The sequence below is a fragment of the Crinia signifera genome, chromosome 6 (genome assembly GCF_055691185.1).
Source record: "Crinia signifera chromosome 6, ASM5569118v1, whole genome shotgun sequence".
NCBI classification, from domain to species: domain Eukaryota; kingdom Metazoa; phylum Chordata; class Amphibia; order Anura; family Myobatrachidae; genus Crinia; species Crinia signifera.
In genome coordinates, this window is record NC_139222.1 from 240,184,935 (window position 1) to 240,200,787 (window position 15,853).

The 15,853-nt window shown below is 45.1% G+C and overlaps 2 protein-coding genes across 4 annotated transcripts in view; one reads left to right on the forward strand and one right to left on the reverse strand.

Annotated features, from left to right (window-relative positions):
- Nucleotides 1-15,853, forward strand: part of WDR11 (WD repeat domain 11) — a 114,823-nt gene that overhangs the window by 77,221 nt on the left and 21,749 nt on the right. For both annotated transcript variants that reach the window (XM_083149169.1, XM_083149171.1), the window contains 2 exons: nt 9,638-9,744; nt 14,071-14,185. In XM_083149169.1, coding sequence (XP_083005295.1) covers nt 9,638-9,744; nt 14,071-14,185 — 222 coding nt within the window. The remainder of the gene's footprint in view (nt 1-9,637; nt 9,745-14,070; nt 14,186-15,853) is intronic.
- On the reverse strand, nt 1,529-5,059 carry LOC146009110 (uncharacterized). Of its 2 annotated transcripts, XM_083149168.1 has the most exons (3): nt 4,647-5,059; nt 3,363-3,766; nt 1,529-3,123 (listed from the first exon to the last, which is right to left on the reverse strand). In XM_083149168.1, the coding sequence occupies exons 2-3, from the start codon at nt 3,762-3,764 to the stop codon at nt 2,551-2,553; spliced, it is 975 nt and encodes a 324-aa protein (XP_083005294.1). In that variant the 5' UTR covers nt 3,765-3,766; nt 4,647-5,059; the 3' UTR covers nt 1,529-2,550. The 2 variants fall into 2 exon arrangements, with proteins under 2 accessions (XP_083005294.1, XP_083005293.1); XM_083149167.1 differs by lacking the exon at nt 4,647-5,059 and having other exon boundaries at nt 3,363-3,927.

The window sequence follows — 15,853 nt, forward strand, 5'->3', positions numbered from 1 at the left end:
ACTATCTTTTAGCCTGCCTGGTGCTTTCTATACTGCATTTCCCTGGTGCAACTATATTTTAGCCTGCCTGGTGCTTTCTATACTGCATTTCCCTGGTGCAACTGTTGTTTTTGCTGCCTGGTGCTTTCTATACTGCATTTCCCTGGTGCAACTATCTTTTAGCCTGCCTGGTGCTTTCTATACTGCATTTCCCTGGTGCAACTATATTTTAGCCTGCCTGGTGCTTTCTATACTGCATTTCCCTGGTGCAACTGTTGTTTTTGCTGCCTGGTGCTTTCTATACTGCATTTCCCTGGTGCAACTGTGTTTTAGGCTGGCCGGTGTTGATTGTAGTGCAATTACCTGGTGTTATTTCGTTCCCCTTCTCATATACTCTTGTTCTTTTGCAGTTACCGTCCTCAGAGGAAGAGTGGCTCAAGGTCGCAGCAGATTTCCGTGACAAGTGGAATTTTCCGAACTGTGGTGGAGCTGTCGACGGGAAACACGTGGAGATAATTCCTCCACACAATTCTGGGTCCTTGTATTATAATTACAAGGGATACTTTAGTATTGTTATGATGGCCATTGTGGATGCCAATTACAGGTTCCTCTACGTGGACGTGGGAAAAAATGGTCGTGCCTCGGATGGTGGTTCCTTTAAGGACACCCTATTTTACCGCAGCCTTATTTCTGATAGCCTCCATCTGCCCACATCCTCTCAGTGTACAAATGGCATGAACTTTGTATTTGTTGCTGACGAGGCCTTTGCCTTACACAAACATGTGATGAAGCCCTATGCCAAAAGGGGGCTAACTCAGGAAAGAAGAATTTTTAATTACAGACTATCGCGAGCGCGCAGGACAGTTGAGAACGCCTTTGGGATTCTGAGTAATCGCTTTCGAGTATTCCACACAGCGATAAATCTGCGCATGGACAAGATTAACTGGGTGGTCTTGGCGTGCTGTGCCCTTCATAATCTACTGCGCACAAAGAAAATGGCCCGCCACCACCCATCCCATACTGAACCTCCCGAACCACTTCAGCCACAAACCCCTACACCTGCAGTGGGGTTCACTGAACTCCAACGTTCAGGGGCTACTGGTGTGTCTACCACTGAGGCAAAAAGAATCAGGGAGCAGTATACTGCTTACTTTAATGGGGAGGGTGCAGTGTCCTGGCAAAATGATGTCGTGTGATATGATTATATTACAAATGTATCATACAATGTTTAAAGTACCATGTTTTAACTTCAAATTATATTGTTGTTTGTTCAAAACTGAATGTGTTCCCATTTGTTTTGTAATGTATTCTTTTGTTTTCCATGACATGTACAACTCTCAAATAGGTGTCATATATGGGTCCAACAGTAGGGATCCCAGCAGGCATTATGCCGTTGACGGGATATTGACCCCTGCTTTGGAAAATGCGTATAGGCCAGGTCATTGTTTATTTAACTGGGGAGTGGCGACAGCAAGGAGGAAGCAATCGTTCACCCTCTGAATACCGGCCATGGGTTGTGAACAGGTATGGAGCTTGTCCATTGTCCCTTGTGTGCCCCGCTGTTGATGTTTTCATAATAGGGATACCAACCCAGGTAAATAGCCCCATCCACTAGCCCTCTCCCCTCACACCATCCACTCACCTGCTCATCTTGTATAAGAAAATACAATTGTTTTCAGTGAAAAACTTTATGTAAAAATTTAAATTTTTACATATACAATTATTAAATAAGTCTCATAAAATAGAAAAGAATTGACAATAAATTGTCATGAGATAAAACATTTCCCAACCAATGGAAAATAATATTTAACAAAGTGCAAACATGTGTTTGTTGAGTACAATGGGGCAGATGTATTAAGCCTGACAAAGAGATAAACTGGAGTTAAATTGCAAGGAGATAACGCACCAGCCAATCAACTCCAAACTGCCATATTTCAAACACAGCCGATTGGCTGATGCGGTATCTCCTTCCTCCAGTTTATCTCTTTGCCAGGCTTAATACATCTGGCCCAATGGCCCACATACAGTGGAATGCCACAGGCAAGGTGATATGTACAATGGGGCAGATGTATTAAGCCTGACAAAGAGATAAACTGGAGTTAAATTGCAAGGAGATAACGCACCAGCCAATCAACTCCAAACTGCCATATTTCAAACACAGCCGATTGGCTGATGCGGTATCTCCTTCCTCCAGTTTATCTCTTTGCCAGGCTTAATACATCTGGCCCAATGGCCCACATACAGTGGAATGCCACAGGCAAGGTGATATGTACAATGGGGCAGATGTATTAAGCCTGACAAAGAGATAAACTGGAGTTAAATTGCAAGGAGATAACGCACCAGCCAATCAACTCCAAACTGCCATATTTCAAACACAGCCGATTGGCTGATGCGGTATCTCCTTCCTCCAGTTTATCTCTTTGCCAGGCTTAATACATCTGGCCCAATGGCCCACATACAGTGGAATGCCACAGGCAAGGTGATATGTTCCATTCCCCAACATCAACGAAGAAAGTGCAACCGCATGAACAGATTTTTTTTAGAAAAATGCTTGCAACAGCAACTGTTATTTTACATTTGCAACAAACCAGGCTCATCACCTTGCAGAGTGGCATGGGCACTCATCCAAGCGGAGCAGGTGCTACTTGAGGAACTATAGGTAGGTGATGATGTTGGGGAGTGATCACTCAAGGCAAATTGGTTGTTTGGGTTTTGTGTACAATTATTCGGTGTAGGTGGATATGACGGATAATGTGGATTGGTTGGTGGTGGGAGAGGTGGCCAATGCAATGTCTGCGATGGTAATATGGGGCTCTCTGGTAATTTACCATTTTGAGCACATATTAGCGCATCGTATACAATGCTTTTAAAACGAAGACGTTGGAACGGATCCAACGACTGCAGTTCAGATGCGATGTTCATTCCAAAATTTTCATGTTCATCTGGGGGCTTCTGAAGAACCTGTTCTGCACGCCTCAGAAATTGCTCGGCAGACAATGGTGCAGAGCTCGTACTCTGTGCAGTAACCCGACGTCTTCTTGGCGGTGGTGGGCGACTTGGTTGCGGAGGAGATGGCTCTGCGTCAACTAAATCGACATCTGTAGGCTCGCTGATGGAGACATCATGGTCGCTCCCTGGTGCTGGCTATAATAAAGGTATACAAAAATAAATTACACAAACTTTCAAAATGGTATTGAGCCGAATAACCATGACACACAAAATTGTTGAACTACACATGCCAGCATGCACTGCATCATTTTTTTTTTTTAAAAATCAACAAAAAATATTTGTAGTGCTTATCGTCATGTGCATTTAACAACAGATGGAGTGTATAGTTATAAAAAAAATCTTGAATGATGTTTGTCCTTTGTACATATACTTACCACCTCATCTTGATTCTCGACAACTACCGGTGGCATATCCCCCATCATCGAGCAATGAGATTGAGTCCTGGGCTCATCCTCAAGGGTGAACAGGAGAAGATTGTAGTACCACAACGTGGGCTTTCTGACTTCATCCGCCCCTGCTCCCGAATGCTGTGACTCCTTCACTCTCTTGTGTTCTTTTAAAAACACGGTTCTGAAATTTTGAATCTTCTTTTTGACCCATTTCAAATCCGCTTGACTTTTACGGACTTTACAGTACTCAATGAGCTGCTGGTATGCCTTCGCTTTTTTGTCCTTGTTTGCATAGTCTTTGGAGGTGATTTTCCACAGACATTCATGGGACTGATACAGTTCCAGGAATCCAGTCCAGTGGTCTTGTTCAGTGATTTCAGCTGACATGTCTGTAAATGACAAAAGGATTCAATATACAATATTTTTAAAATATTTGCACCAGGCAGGCGGAAGCACTTTGCACCAGGCACTACATGCATAGAATTCACCAGGTAGGCAGCAACACTTTGCACCAGGCACTGCATGCATAGAATTCACCAGGTAGGCAGCAACACTTTGCACCAGGCACTGCATGCATAGAATTCACCAGGTAGGCAGCAACACTTTGCACCAGGCACTGCATGCATAGAATTCACCAGGTAGGCAGCAACACTTTGCACCAGGCACAGCACTCACAAAATGCACCAGGCAGGCGGAAGCACTTTGCACCAGGCACTGCATGCATAGAATTCACCAGGTAGGCAGCAACACTTTGCACCAGGCACAGCACTCACAAAATGCACCAGGCAGGCGGATATGGGTTTGTTTATCTCCAGGGCTAGCCAGGCACCCATTCAGCATCCCACCGCACCAGGCACTGCATGCATAGAATTCACCAGGTAGGCAGCAACACTTTGCACCAGGCACTGCATGCATAGAATTCACCAGGTAGGCAGCAACACTTTGCACCAGGCACAGCACTCACAAAATGCACCAGGCAGGCGGAAGCACTTTGCACCAGGCACTGCATGCATAGAATTCACCAGGTAGGCAGCAACACTTTGCACCAGGCACAGCACTCACAAAATGCACCAGGCAGGCGGATATGGGTTTGTTTATCTCCAGGGCTAGCCAGGCACCCATTCAGCATCCCACCACACAAGGCCAAACCACCCACCCCCACAACATAAATAACTACAAACATGAAGCGCTCAGCACATACTGTACTACATACTACTCTACTACATAGCAGCGGCCACCCTACCCTCACCACCACACGAATAAACTCACCAATTTATTGAAGAATCCACCCCTGCCGTGTCCTGCTACGCACGCTGGTTCTCCTGATGCCATCCGCAGCGAAATGGCGCCTGGGAGGTTCCTGGGAGTGGCTACATCGCTTTCCGTCGCTCGTTGTCCGTCGTTTTTCATCGTTTGCCGTCTTCGGCACTGTACGATGTAAACGATGATAGACGAATTGACCTGCATGCAAGGGCGATGACAGACATGATGACCGACTTGCGGGGACGCGCATCGTCGTTTATCGTCCATCGTTTAATGCTAAAAATGTGTACGATACCAAACGATGTTAAACGATTAACGACCATGGATAATCGCTCAAAATCGTTGCAAGGGGGTTAAATGAATGGAATCTTTCATAGTCGTGGGCATAGGATCTTTGTGTCTGTATGGGCCTTAAGATCCTAGGTTGTTTTCAGATCATCTTTGTCAGTGCTTTTTATATTGTCAGAGAGCAACAGCAGAAAGCTTCAACAGCACGTTTATCAGTTCAGGACTTCCCACCCCTGACAGACCGTTCTGAGCGATATTTATCACACCAAAATATGCAGCCACCGAGCCCTAAGCCTGGACTGAGTCTCCAGTATATAAGGGCCTGTATATCTGTTGGACAAATGACCTCACCACCTCATGTGTTTGTAATTTATTGCCTGTAACACATAAAGATGTGTAGATGGGGTCCTGGAAAGTGGTACTGTGTTCTTCAGGGGGGTGAGCACCTCCAGGTTCCCTCCGTTGGCCCTTGTGAGAAGCGTGTCCCACTTCAGGCAATCGGTCACTTCAGGGGGATGAAGGGGAGTGAGTCCTCTTGACTTTTCCTCTGTCCCTCCGTTACTGAGGGAAGAGGGGACAGTGTAGGAGCTGGCTCAGGGTATTAGTGGAAGCCTAATAGAGGACCCGCGCCGGCACCCTGGTATACATGGAGCCCGGCCGCGCGTCCCTCCGGATCCAAAATGGCGGCCGCGACTTAGAGGGACCTGCCCGCCGTGTCTCCCCTCACCTCTCAGCCGGGTCCGCCGCCTGTGTCCCGGATGCCGCTGAGCCTGGAGTCCCCTCGCTGGTTAGGTAGCAGTCTGCAGGACTCTGGGAGGCCACCTCTCGCGTTGCGTGGCTCCGACGATCGGCTCGATCACGCGAGTCCCCGGCTCCAAGGGGGTACTAGGCCGCAATCCGCGAGGACCTCTCAGAGAGGTCCCCCGACTCCGCAGCCTTTCCCACTCCTTAATTAGGGTCCCCCCTAGCTGGTTTGTGGGGTATGAAGACTGGATGGCTTCTGTGTTGGGTGATTTAGTGAGGATTTGGTCGCAGCCAAACGGGAGCTCATAGATTGCACGTCCTGTTCCTTCAGCTGCCAGGCCACGCCCCTACCCTGGAGATTTTGACCTGATAACATGCACACAAGTTGACACACACAGGTTTGAATGGCTACTAAAGGTAACCATCCTCACCTGTGATCTGTTTGCTTGTAATCAGTGTGTGTTTAAAAGGGTCAGTGAGTTTCTGGTCTCCTGAAAGACCCTTTCATCCAGTGATGCACTGATGTGTCTGGATTCTGAGTCATGGGGAAGCAAAATAATTGTCAAAGGCTCTGCAGGAAAAGGTAATTGAACTATATAAAACAGGAAAGGGATATAAAAAGATATCCAAGCAATTGAGAATGCCAATCAGCAGTGTTCAAACTCTAATTAAGTTAAAATTAGGAATTCTGTGGAAACCAAATCACGGTCGGGTAGACCAACAAAAATTTCAGCCACAACTGCCAGGAAAATTGTTCAAGATACAAAGAAAAATTCTCAAATAACTTCAGCTGAAATACAGGACTCTCTGGAAAAAAGTGGGGTGGTTGTTTCAAGATGCACAATAAGGAGGTATTTGAAGAAAAATGGGCTGCATGGTCGAGTCGCCAGAAGAAAGCCATTACTACACAAATGCCACAAAGCATCCCGCTAACAATACTCCAAACAGCACAGAGACAAGCCTCAAAACTTCTGGTACAGTAATTTGGAGTGATGAGACCAAAATTTTACTTTTTGGCCACAACCGTAAATGTTCTATTTGGAGAGGTCAACAAGGCCTATGATGACAACATTCCTACTGTGAAACACGGAGGTGGATCGCTGATGTTTTAGGGATGTGTGAGCTACAAAGGCACTGGAAACTCGGTCAAAATTGATGGCAAGATGAATGCTGCATGTTATCAGAAATTACTGGAGGAAAATTTGCACTCATCAACCCGGAAGCTGCACATGGGATTTACCTGGACGTTCCAACATGACAATGATCCAAAACAGGGGCTACAGCAGAATAAACTGAAGGTTCTGGAGTGGCCATCTCAGTCCCGTGACCTCAAATATCATTGAGCCACTCTGGGGAGATCTCAAACGTGCAGTTCCTGCAAGACCGCCCAAGAATTTACAGGAACTGGAGGCTTTTTGCCAAGGAGAATGGGCAGCTGAGATAATAAAGAGCCTCATACACAACTACCACAAAAGATTTCAAGCGGTCATTGGTGTTAAAGGGGTATGTAAACTTTTGATCAGGGTCATTTGCGTAGTTTCTGTTGTCATTATGATGAAAAAAATATATATAATATAATATTTATTTCTCGAGATGTAATGATCGGTGTTCTTAACAAACGTAAAACGTGCTCTGCTGTTTGTATTAATATTGTTCCCATCTGCTGGAGATTACTATGTATTCACATCATGTTCCAGCTCATTTTTATAGTCTTTACTTTGCTGGTGTTGATCTCTTGACTTAATGTAGTTATTGCTGAGACTGCTTCTGCTGGTAGTATCTTCTACAGAGCCCTGTGACTGCTGTGTTATTCCGCAGCTACTGTAGCAGCGACCTGATATAATCACCGCTAAATATTTTATTAATGATATGTCTGGTGGGCCGGCTGCACATTAGCCAAGTGTGAGGATTCAGTCTAGTGGTTCTCCTGGGAACACTGCACATTATATAAAGACCTATAAACTTTACTAACTTCTCTGCGCTTTAAAATGAACATTAATACACAAAGGAGCCTGCTGTGCAGGGCGCAGAAGCAACGCCTACATAGACACACACTGCGATATTAAGTTAGGGACATCGTGAATTAGTTTGTAATTAATAGTATATAAAAACTCTGCCTATATGGTATGTTATACATTTATCACACTGACCATTTATTCCAGAGTGTTCTCCTGTTACATCAGGATGCGTTTATTTAGGGGGGGGTTTTTGTTGATATTTTCAGCCCATTTTGTTGTGCTGCCTGGCTGGGGCTTCATAGAAGATTTCCCGTTATGTTCCCCCTATATTAAAAATAATAACTCTAAAAGTAATCTAACAGTAATCGTGTTTTCTGCCTTCACTTTATGTACAACACCAGCTGTGAATGATTTCAGAACAGAATGGTATTGCAAGTATATGTATACATCTGTGCACACTGCCCCGCTGTCCCGTACACCAGAGTAACGTTATTATTGCTTACACCTACCCCACGCTAGCTGCAGTAGAGGAAGCTGAGCCGGCGGCCATAATGCCTAGAACAACATGGAAGTATGGCTACCTACCCATAAAACCGTTTTCTTGCATGAGCTTACATTGTTGCTGCGCAGTGTTCACCCAGAAATGCCCATTTAGCTGCCACAAAGAAATGTCTGGTATGAGTCATAGGGTTGACTTTCAATGGGTCAACCATTAGGTGGACACGGTCAAAATATAGAGACAAGCAATCGGTCAACATGGAAAAGGTGAACATGTTGTCTATGTCGACATGGACACCTTGTAAGTGGACTGCGTCCTCTCGCATGACCCGCTTTGCATGGCATGCTTCGGGCACGGTGCCTCGCTGCGCTCAGCACACTGTTATATAATCCATCTATGTTTACATAGATCGTTAATTATGAAAAACTGCCCCCTTTTTCTTAATGAAAAACTCATGTCAACCTTTTTACATGTCCACCTATTTCATGTCTACCTTTTTTCATGTGTCAACCTTTTGCCTGTTGTCCAATAGTGGTCGATTTATTGACTGTCAACCTAATTACTCTTGACCAGGGTTGCCTACCCTTCTGTAATGGCCGGGAGTGTCCCGGAAAAGGGGTCTCCCTCCCGGAGGCTCCCGCGACCCTCCCCTCGGCCTTTGCTTCACATTTTGCAGCTGTAAAACATGTTAACTAAACCAACACAATTGCTGGCATATGCAAAGGAGAAAACCTGTCAGATGTGTGTGGGTGTGCAACCAGCAGCGCGTGCGCCAGGGTTGTGTCACACACCTCACACACTTGCATGTTCAGTTAATATACATGGTTTTATTGTACATTGGTTATACATAGGTACATAGATAGTAATATCTATAGATACATATCTATTAATATGTTCAATATTTACAAATATATACAGGAATTTACAAAGCTGTCCTCCTCACTCACACTACCGACGTGCAGGAGATCTCCAGCCTGATGCCAATAATGGCCACAATGAAGAAGAGCACATAGTCATTGGGGTCAGTGTAGGAGGACTCTGACTCCCGTTCTTCTTGCCCAGCGCCATTGCTCCCTGGGCCAATACGGTCTCTTTATCCACTGCCACCGAGTTCCTCAGTGACCGCCTCTGGCTCCTCCTCTTCATCAATAGGGGAGAGCATAGGTAAAAGCCTTGATGCTGAACGTATCCATGTAGGACCATAAATATATTACAAATATATATACATTTGTAAATATTTCTTGATATTGGTGGCAGCATGGGGTTGGAGGGGGGAGGGTCAGTAGATTGAAGTTTTGCCTAGAGTGGTCAGAAGCCTTACACCGGCCCTGCTAGTAAATATGTATTGTCATATAAAATGTAACTAATCTTTTTCTGTTGCCGACTTGATCGTATTCTTTATTTTTTATTGCAAGAGATGCGCTATATGTGTTCTGGTTTTCTGAAATATTAAATTGGATAATATTAATTTGTTTTATATGTACTGAAATTCCGCCTGTACCCTGCAGGGCAGCATGGGCAGCATTTCCTGCATTGCCTGGAAGGGAGACATCCTGGTCTTGGGGGATGTAGATGGCAATTTAAACTTCTGGGATTTAAAAGGCCGTGTTTCAAGGTGAGACGTCATTGTTTTCTCTGCTAGAGGTAAAACGGGTCAGTATGAATCCAAGGGACCATTTGTAAAGAAGTAAAGCTTTAAGAACTAAGAATATTTCTGTATCTAAACTTTTTCTAAATGTAACCTGGACCTCAAATCAAATCATGTCTTCAGGTCTAATACAGTTCTTCTTATCACTGGTTCTCTTTTGCACACCATTATTCAGTCTAACATCGACTAAAGTCTTTTTCCAACACAAGGTTGTGTAAAACAAATCCTTTTTCAGGTATTAACCCTTTGAGTGCCAAGTGAATTTGTCAGAATAGGTGTGAAAACTGCCAGGCAAACATTTTTATCCAACTTAATGACCTGTAATCTTCTTTTGCACAACATTTTTAATTGAATTGAAAGGGATATTTTAAACATCTCTCACAGAGATGTTGGCACTCATGGGTAAAACCACTGTTGCCATCCGTAAACACACATGTATATGGCACCTTTCTATCACTGGATCCGCGTGGAAACTGGCATTGTGCAAATCTAAATCTCAAGTAAACTAGATTTTATAGGATCATCACACTGGTTTGTTTCCCCCATTATATCTATTCCACATGTCCACGTGCAGTAACATGCACTAATGTAGCAAAGTCGTTTTTTCTTTTATTGTTTTATTTTGTTCAACAGATAAAGAAACATTTAGTGAGTGGCCGTACAAAACCAGTATTAAAGGCTTTTTAACCTTTTGAGTGGCAATGAATTTTCAAAATAGGTGTGAAAATTGTCAAGCAAACATTTCTATTTATCAAAATGACCTGTAATGTTTTCTTTATGTATGAAATATCTTTTTTAACACGTTTTTTATTTGAATTTATATAACAAATGTGAGCATTTTTAGCAGATTTTTTGAACATCTCTCACAGAGATGTTGGCACTCTCAAAGGATTCATTATTATATATTTTTTAATATTGTGCCACACATGTTTCATAGCACCATACGTAGGGTTGATACATTGTCATATGCATCTGTACACACTAATACAAACATGCACATATCTTTATAAATTTACACAGAGAATACAAAAGTTAGAGGGCCCTGCTCGCAACATTCCAGATGTTAAAAGCAATGTGATAGAGTACAGGGAGGAGATCAGAAGATGGAGCTTTGGGATGCAGATTTTAAAGAGTTAGGTTCGACGGATGTACACGTTAGTGATGAGATAGGAATTAAGGGGACATTTGAAAGCTAGGAGGCCGAGTGAAGTCTGGTTGAGGAGTGGGAGGTCATTCCAGAGGTTGGAGTTGTCACTGGAGAAATCCTAAAGACAAAACTGAGAGGAGATGATTAGGGAAAGGGATAGGAGGCGAGCAGGGGCAGACCGACATCGGTGGGTGGGGGTGAGTTAAAAAGAGGCTGAAGATATAAGCAGGAGATAAGCAGCTGGGGTTTTGTAGATGAGTTTGATCGTGAGTCTGAGAAGAATAGGATAAACTGGGATAGCAGAGGCAATGGCAAAAGGCACCAGGAGAGGAAAATTGTGTGGGCATAAGTGTTGAGGATAAACTGAAGATGACCGAGAAAGGCGTTTATCAGATAGGCGCACCAGTTATCAACTACTGTCCATACCAGCTGATCTCTGATTTAAAATGAATTTTACATGAATTTGAGGTTGCAAGGTCTATGGTCCAGTGTGGAATCATCCTTACCGATCAATGTCCTAGAGCTGCAGGCGGTCTGGAAGACGCTTCTGCAGGTGAAAGAGGTTCTGAGGTGATCTCCCATTTGGATCCAGTCAGACATTGCCACGCTGTGGCTTATCTGAACCACCAAGGGGGCACTCGCAGCAGGATGGCAATGCAGGAAGTGTCCCGGATCTTTGAGTGGGCAGAGGCCAATGTTCCGGCCTTATCTGCTGTTTCATTCCAGCAGATCTCCTGGAAGGTGTTCCAGGAAATTGTGGCTCTTTGGGGGACTCCCAGAAGTGGACTTAATGGCGTCCAGTTACAATTGTCAGATATCCAAGTTCTGTGCAAGGACCAAGGATCTGTTGGTGTGAGTGGTGGATGCCATGACAGTGCCCTGGAATTTCAACATGGCATATGTCTTCCCGCTTTTATGGTCCCTATCACAATTCCAGGGTCCAGTGTATACTTGCAGTGTAGAAAGAGAAATGAGTTATAATCTTGTCCTGGTGTCTACTGTCCTCCTGGATGGGGGCACTCAAAAGCACCATCTGTTATATGCAATATCAAGGTACACCCCTGTTCCCAAAAGTAACTACAGATGGGGCCAGTTTTATCTTTGCTGGCGAACCGCCAGCAGCATACTGCTAGCGATCCGCCAGCAACACGGCGCTCCATCTGACTGAGACGCGCGTGCGTCCCCCACGCACGCGCGTCTCAGTATCCGGGCGGCGAGGCAGACGCAATCCTGTCCGCCTCCCGCTTGATAGTGCTGGGGGGGACCCGAGGAGGCTGCGGGAGGGGTGCGGTCACCCGGTGTGGGCACCGGGTGACCTAGGGCAGCACCGTCGGAAGGGGACGCGCGCGCACGTCCCCTTCCGGCATACAGATGGCGGGGATGCAGTTGATGGCAATGGTGACGCCATCACTTGCAAAGATGAATCCCGATACATCTGTAATTACGGAATAATACCACCAAGCGATAAAGCATTCCCACCTCACCACCTTGTTAGGTATCATACTTGTCAGTGATTGACAGTCTGATGCAGTTTGGGGGTGGGCAGTGGCCTCCGTTTCTCCAAATGAAGGCATGCGGCTGCCATTGTGGGAAAAGGAAATGGCCAGGACCATCAGAGGACACTAGCATCTGTGTATACTTGTGGCAGCTGACTTGCACACCCCATGGGGTTTGTTTCCGATTTCTACTTCTAGAACCCTCTTAATGTTTTTGGGAACCACCGTTCATATACGGACATTTTAGTTTTGGGCAACAGTCTGTGGAGCAGATTATTTATTATAAATCTTAACTAAACGGTCAGCCCTACTAAATAAAGATACCTTTATATACCGTATATACTCGAGTATAAGCGTTTTTCAGCTATTTTTATTTGCTGAAAAAGCCCCACTCGGCTTATACTCAAGTCAGTGGCTTTAATATTGTAGCTGCGGCTTAGGGAAGATGGCCGCGGCTACAGAAACATGGCCGCCGGCCTCCTGCATTGAGGACATGTATGGTGCAGGAGGCCTGGCCATTACAGAGAGGAGCAGGGCATTGGCGCCGCAGAAGGAAGTCAGCGGCTGCCGCCGCGCACCCCCTCCCCCCGTGTAGCCGGTCAGCGGCACCCTCTACCTCCCTTGAGCACTGCAGTTTGCCACCATCTAGCAGGGCAGCGGTGGACACACCAGGAGGACAGCGGCGGCCGTGCACCCTCCTCCCCCGCCTCCCTGTGGAGCCAGACAGCGCGGCAGCTGCAACCCCCCCAGTACAGGGGATGGAGGTCAGTAAAATCTGAGCAGCCTGTGGTGTCCCATGCAGGGGGAAAATCCTGTGGTGTCCCATGCAGGGGGAGAATTCTGTGGTGTTCCATGCAGGGGGAGAAGCCTGTGGTGTCCCATGCAGGGGGAGAAGCCTGTGGTGTCCTGTTATTATGTAGGGAGAGAAGCCTGTGGTGTCCTGTTATTATGTAGGGGGAGCAGCCTGTGGTGTCCTGTTATTATGTAGGGGGAGCAGCCTGTGGTGTCCTGTTATTATGTAGGGGGAGCAGCCTGTGGTGTCCTGTTATTATGTAGGGGGAGCAGCCTGTGGTGTCCTGTTATTATGTAGGGGGAGCAGCCTGTGGTGTCCTTGTATTATTATACAGGGGAATTTACCAGTAGCTGCTGCTTTTCCCACCCTTGGCTTATACTCGGGTCAATACGTTTTCCCAGTTTTTTTAGGTAAAATTAGGTGCATCGGCTTATATTCGGGTCGACTTATACTCGAGTATATACGGTAAGTATAATAAAGCCCCAAACTATCATGTTGACAGTAATATAAGCATACTTGCCTATGTAACTAGCTTAGTTTGTAAAGAACAGGACACTCATCAGTGATTTACAATCTACAAATGTGTATTATCCCTAAAGCTTAGTAAGTAGCACATGGATCTCTAATGCATCTTTAAGTGCTTAATTACATTGAAATAGCAAAATTAATTCGTAATTAAAATCCATCAGCGTTTTTAGTGCCTTTTTACTGCTACCTAAAGTAGAATGTAATGTTATAACCAGGTTAATGATGTTACCCAGCTTTGTAAACACTGTTCTATGTATTTAGCGGAAAACATTTTAAAGCTGTAATCCTTTCCATTTGGTAATGAGCACTTTTCTAACATGACCTTTCAGGAGCATTCCTACACACAGAAACTGGGTGCGGAAAATTCGTTTTGCACCAGGAAAAGGCAATCAGAAACTAATAGTGCTCTATAATGACGGGGCGGAGGTTTGGGATACCAAAGAGGTTAGTGTTGTTAATCTTACGTTGTTGTTGTTGTTGTTGTTGTTGTTCTATAAATACATGCTAAGGCAGTGGCGTATCTATAATGTGTGTGGTGTGCCCTCTAGTGCTTAGACCAGACATGGCAAACATATGGCCCTCCAGCTGTTTTGAAACTACACATCCCATGATGCCTTGCCACAGTTTTGCTATTAGGGAATGCTAAAACTATGGCAAGGCATGCTGGCATGTGTAGTTTCACGACAGCTGACAGCTTAGACCCCGCTTCACAGTGCTGCTCCTAGGACAGAGGAGGGGGCCCGGGTGGAGGAGGCTGCACACGGTACTCCTCCTCTCTTAAGATGCCCCTTTGCTAAGGGCTATATACCGATGACGGGACAAGTTGCTTGCAAAGAAAAAAAATCCATATACATTATGCAAACTATAGTTAATTATTGGGTACTTGTTTCCTAGCACGGCCACAATCTTTGGGATCGTGTACCTTTAAGTTAAGGTACACGATGCCCGCGATGGACCCGATTTCCTTTGAAATCAGGTCCATTTTGCCGGCAAAGGAAAAATTGCGGGCATCGAATCGGTCGGGACCATTAACATTGGCCCCGACGCGACCGACGCGATGCCCCCGATTTTGCCATATGCTTCAATGTTAAAATATTTTTTAACATTGAAATCGGGAGCATCACGTCGGTCTTGTGCCATTATAATGGCACAAGATGAGATGGACTTGATTAAGTCCATCTCACATAGTAAAAAATGTGAAATGGGCCAATATGACCCATTTCACATTATATATGGCCCCGTCGTCACCCCACGATAGACGCCAACCCGAACCGTGGCGAGCGGCGGCGGTGCGCGTCCTCTGACCTTTTCATTCCCCTACTATCCATGTCGGCGTGGAGTTGAGAATATATAAGCGTGGCGAGCACATGCGTATACCTGAGAAGTTATGCGCGTCCCCACTTTATATTCTCAACTCCACGCCGACGTGGATAGTAGGGGAATGAAAAGGTCGGAGGACGCGCACCGACGCCCCTCGCGGGTTGGCGTCTATCGTGGGGTTTACATTGTAAAATTTGGGGGTCTAGGGAATATTTTACATTGAATCCAATGTAAAATCGGGTCCCAGGGACCCTATTCACATTTGATTCAATTAAAAAATCGGATCGGTCGCATCGCATGCGACCAAATCGCATGCGATGCGATCGACGCAATTTTTCCGACACGACCACCCCGATGGAAATCGGTGTGGCCGTGCTAGAAAACAAGTACCAATTATTGTTTTAGTTTTCCAGTATGTTGGTTTGGAAATTATGGCATTCCAGTCACTGCTTTATTGATATTCAGATGTTTAGCCTGAAAACTTTCAAGACATCAACAAACAAAAAAACTCCAAATTAACACAAGTTTATTTCATTTAATCAAATAATGTGCAGGATTTGACTATATTTACATTTATTTCATTTCACATTTTGATTTCTTTGAAAGGACTGTATTCAAAGTGACTTATAAATACAGTATGTTGTATAACTGAAGAACATTGGGCTTTTGTTTTATTACACTGGAATACACAGATGAGTTTAATTATAGTTCTGCTCTTGTTACATGGATGCTGCATGTTTAGTTTTTGTCACCATGTTGGGTATCATCTGTTTATGTCCTGTAGAGGTCACT